The sequence below is a fragment of the Echinops telfairi genome, unplaced genomic scaffold (assembly GCF_000313985.2).
Source record: "Echinops telfairi isolate 266 unplaced genomic scaffold, ASM31398v2 ScPeMD7_7457;HRSCAF=8495, whole genome shotgun sequence".
NCBI classification, from domain to species: domain Eukaryota; kingdom Metazoa; phylum Chordata; class Mammalia; order Afrosoricida; family Tenrecidae; genus Echinops; species Echinops telfairi.
In genome coordinates, this window is record NW_022111357.1 from 20,995,456 (window position 1) to 20,997,428 (window position 1,973).

The window sequence follows — 1,973 nt, forward strand, 5'->3', positions numbered from 1 at the left end:
CAGTGACTTGACATGGAGCAGCAGGTAGGCAGATTTGTCTGTCCCAAAGGCTGTATTCTGGTCAGATCCCCTGGCTACCAAGGGGCACATGAAGCCCTCGATACTCACGTTGTCAAGTGGAACCAAGAATCTGGAATGCACTGGGAAGGGGGGCTCCACGCACCAGTCCAGGTTCAAGGCTCCTCCGCTGGGGGCTCTTCAGGAAGAAGCTGGGCCAGCACTCTGGATTCCGCCTTCTGGGATGAGACTGGGTCTGGCAGCTGGCTGGCCAACAAGGAGCCAGGTGAGGACGTGGCTGGCATTGGGCCTTTTGAGCCTCCCCCGCTACCGGAATTCTCGGAAGACCCAGGCTCTCTGATAGGACCCCCATGTGATGACCTCTCATCTTGGACCCCCTGGGAGTCTTCCCCAGCAGAGCTCAATCTGGTCCCTGAGGACTCTCCCGTTTCTGTTCAGACACTCACCTTCTGCTGGAACAGCAGCCCAGAAGAGGAGGAGGAGGAGGAAGATGGGGAGGAATGGGAAACAGAGGGCGGCAGCAGCGACAGCGGCAGCTGGGGCGCTGGGAGCTGCCAGAGGACTGAGGCTAGGGCAGGGCTCCTTGGGCATTACATGGCAAGGTGAGCTGTGCCGGCTTCCCCGCAGGGGCTGCTGCCAGGGCTGCAGCCTTCCCTCCCCAAGGAGCCGAGGCACCACTTGAGAACCTGCCTACGGCATTGAGGTGCCAGGGTGTTCATGGCACCTTGGGGTGCCCAGCACGCAGTGGGTGAGGTCAGCTCACAGGGGGCATCAGAGCTGGCATCACCTAAGGGCTGGCCCCACAGGAGACACCTCTGCTCTGCCAGAGCCATGCGTCTTCCTCCAGCGCACTCCCTCTGACCTGGCCCTCCCTGCCCCCCCATCGTGCCCCGGAAACTGAGCTCCCAGGAGCCAGGGCCAGAGCCAGCGGGACCCAGGACCGCCACCTGCCTGTTGTCAGCAGTAAGAACTCTGCGTCCAAGGGCAGGAGCTAACCCATCTGCCTTCCAGGGGTCCAGTGTGAGGAAGGTGGGGGAGCAACCGGGGTCTGTCACCTCTGTTTGGGACCGTATGCTTGACTCTTTTGCTGACTCTCGTGGTCAGAAGTCTTCCTGTCCCTTCCAGTTCTGAGAGGCCAGTGTTTCCATGGGAACGGGTCGCTGTCCCTCCATGGGACAGTCCCTGGGTTACACTGCACTCCTGTCTGCAGACTCTCACTGTTGGAGGACCAACATTTCTGCATGTCCTGTGACCAGGGAGCTGACCTCATGGCCCGAGCTGCACCATCTAACCTGTCCGGATGTCTGGGTGTCTCCATGCGTCAACAAAAGGCTGTCTGTGCTCATTTTGTCCCCAGGGCTACGTCATTGAAAGCCAACATGAGTGGGTACCTTTTAAATGACATCCTAGAGGTCGTAGGGTGCACGGGTCCTCCAGCTGTTCCCGACCAGAGAAGCCTTGGATTCCAGGGAAGGGGGACCCTTTAGGGGGCCCCCACTTCAGCCTTACTTCAGCTTTACTCTGCCATGGTTTTGAGACAGTGGCCTTCCATGTGGGCTTCTGTTTAGGGGCTCCACTGCCGTAGAGGAAGACAACCACAGTGGTCCTGGAGTGCCTGTCAAAAGGGGACGCCCCTGAAGAAGCTGAGTCCCAGAGGGGCAAAAGGACTGGTGCAGGTCACCAGCAAGCTCTAAGGCACTGTCCGGTGCCCACATGCCCAGTTGTTGTGAATGCCTCTAAGGGTGAGTTTGTTTACTTTTAATTCTGGTAAAAATAACATGCAACAAAACGCCAATCCAGCAATTTCCACCTGCTACAATCCAGCGGCATTTTCTTCCCTCTGTCCTTTGCCAGATAGTGTTGCTGCCATTGGCATCGACTCAGCGTCTGATACAAACCCCTCCCCCCTGCCCTCCTGCCCTGGGAATCACTAATGACCTTTGGCTTTTACATAT

At 58.1% G+C, this 1,973-nt stretch overlaps 1 protein-coding gene across 1 annotated transcript in view; it reads left to right on the plus strand.

Moving 5' to 3' along the window:
• The window catches only part of IFNLR1 (interferon lambda receptor 1), a 26,842-nt gene extending 26,218 nt beyond the window's left edge, over positions 1-624 (plus strand). The window contains exon 8 of the mRNA XM_004705354.1: positions 172-624. Within this exon, the coding sequence (XP_004705411.1) occupies positions 172-624 (453 nt within the window). The remainder of the gene's footprint in view (positions 1-171) is intronic.
• Positions 625-1,973: the final 1,349 nt, after the last annotated feature.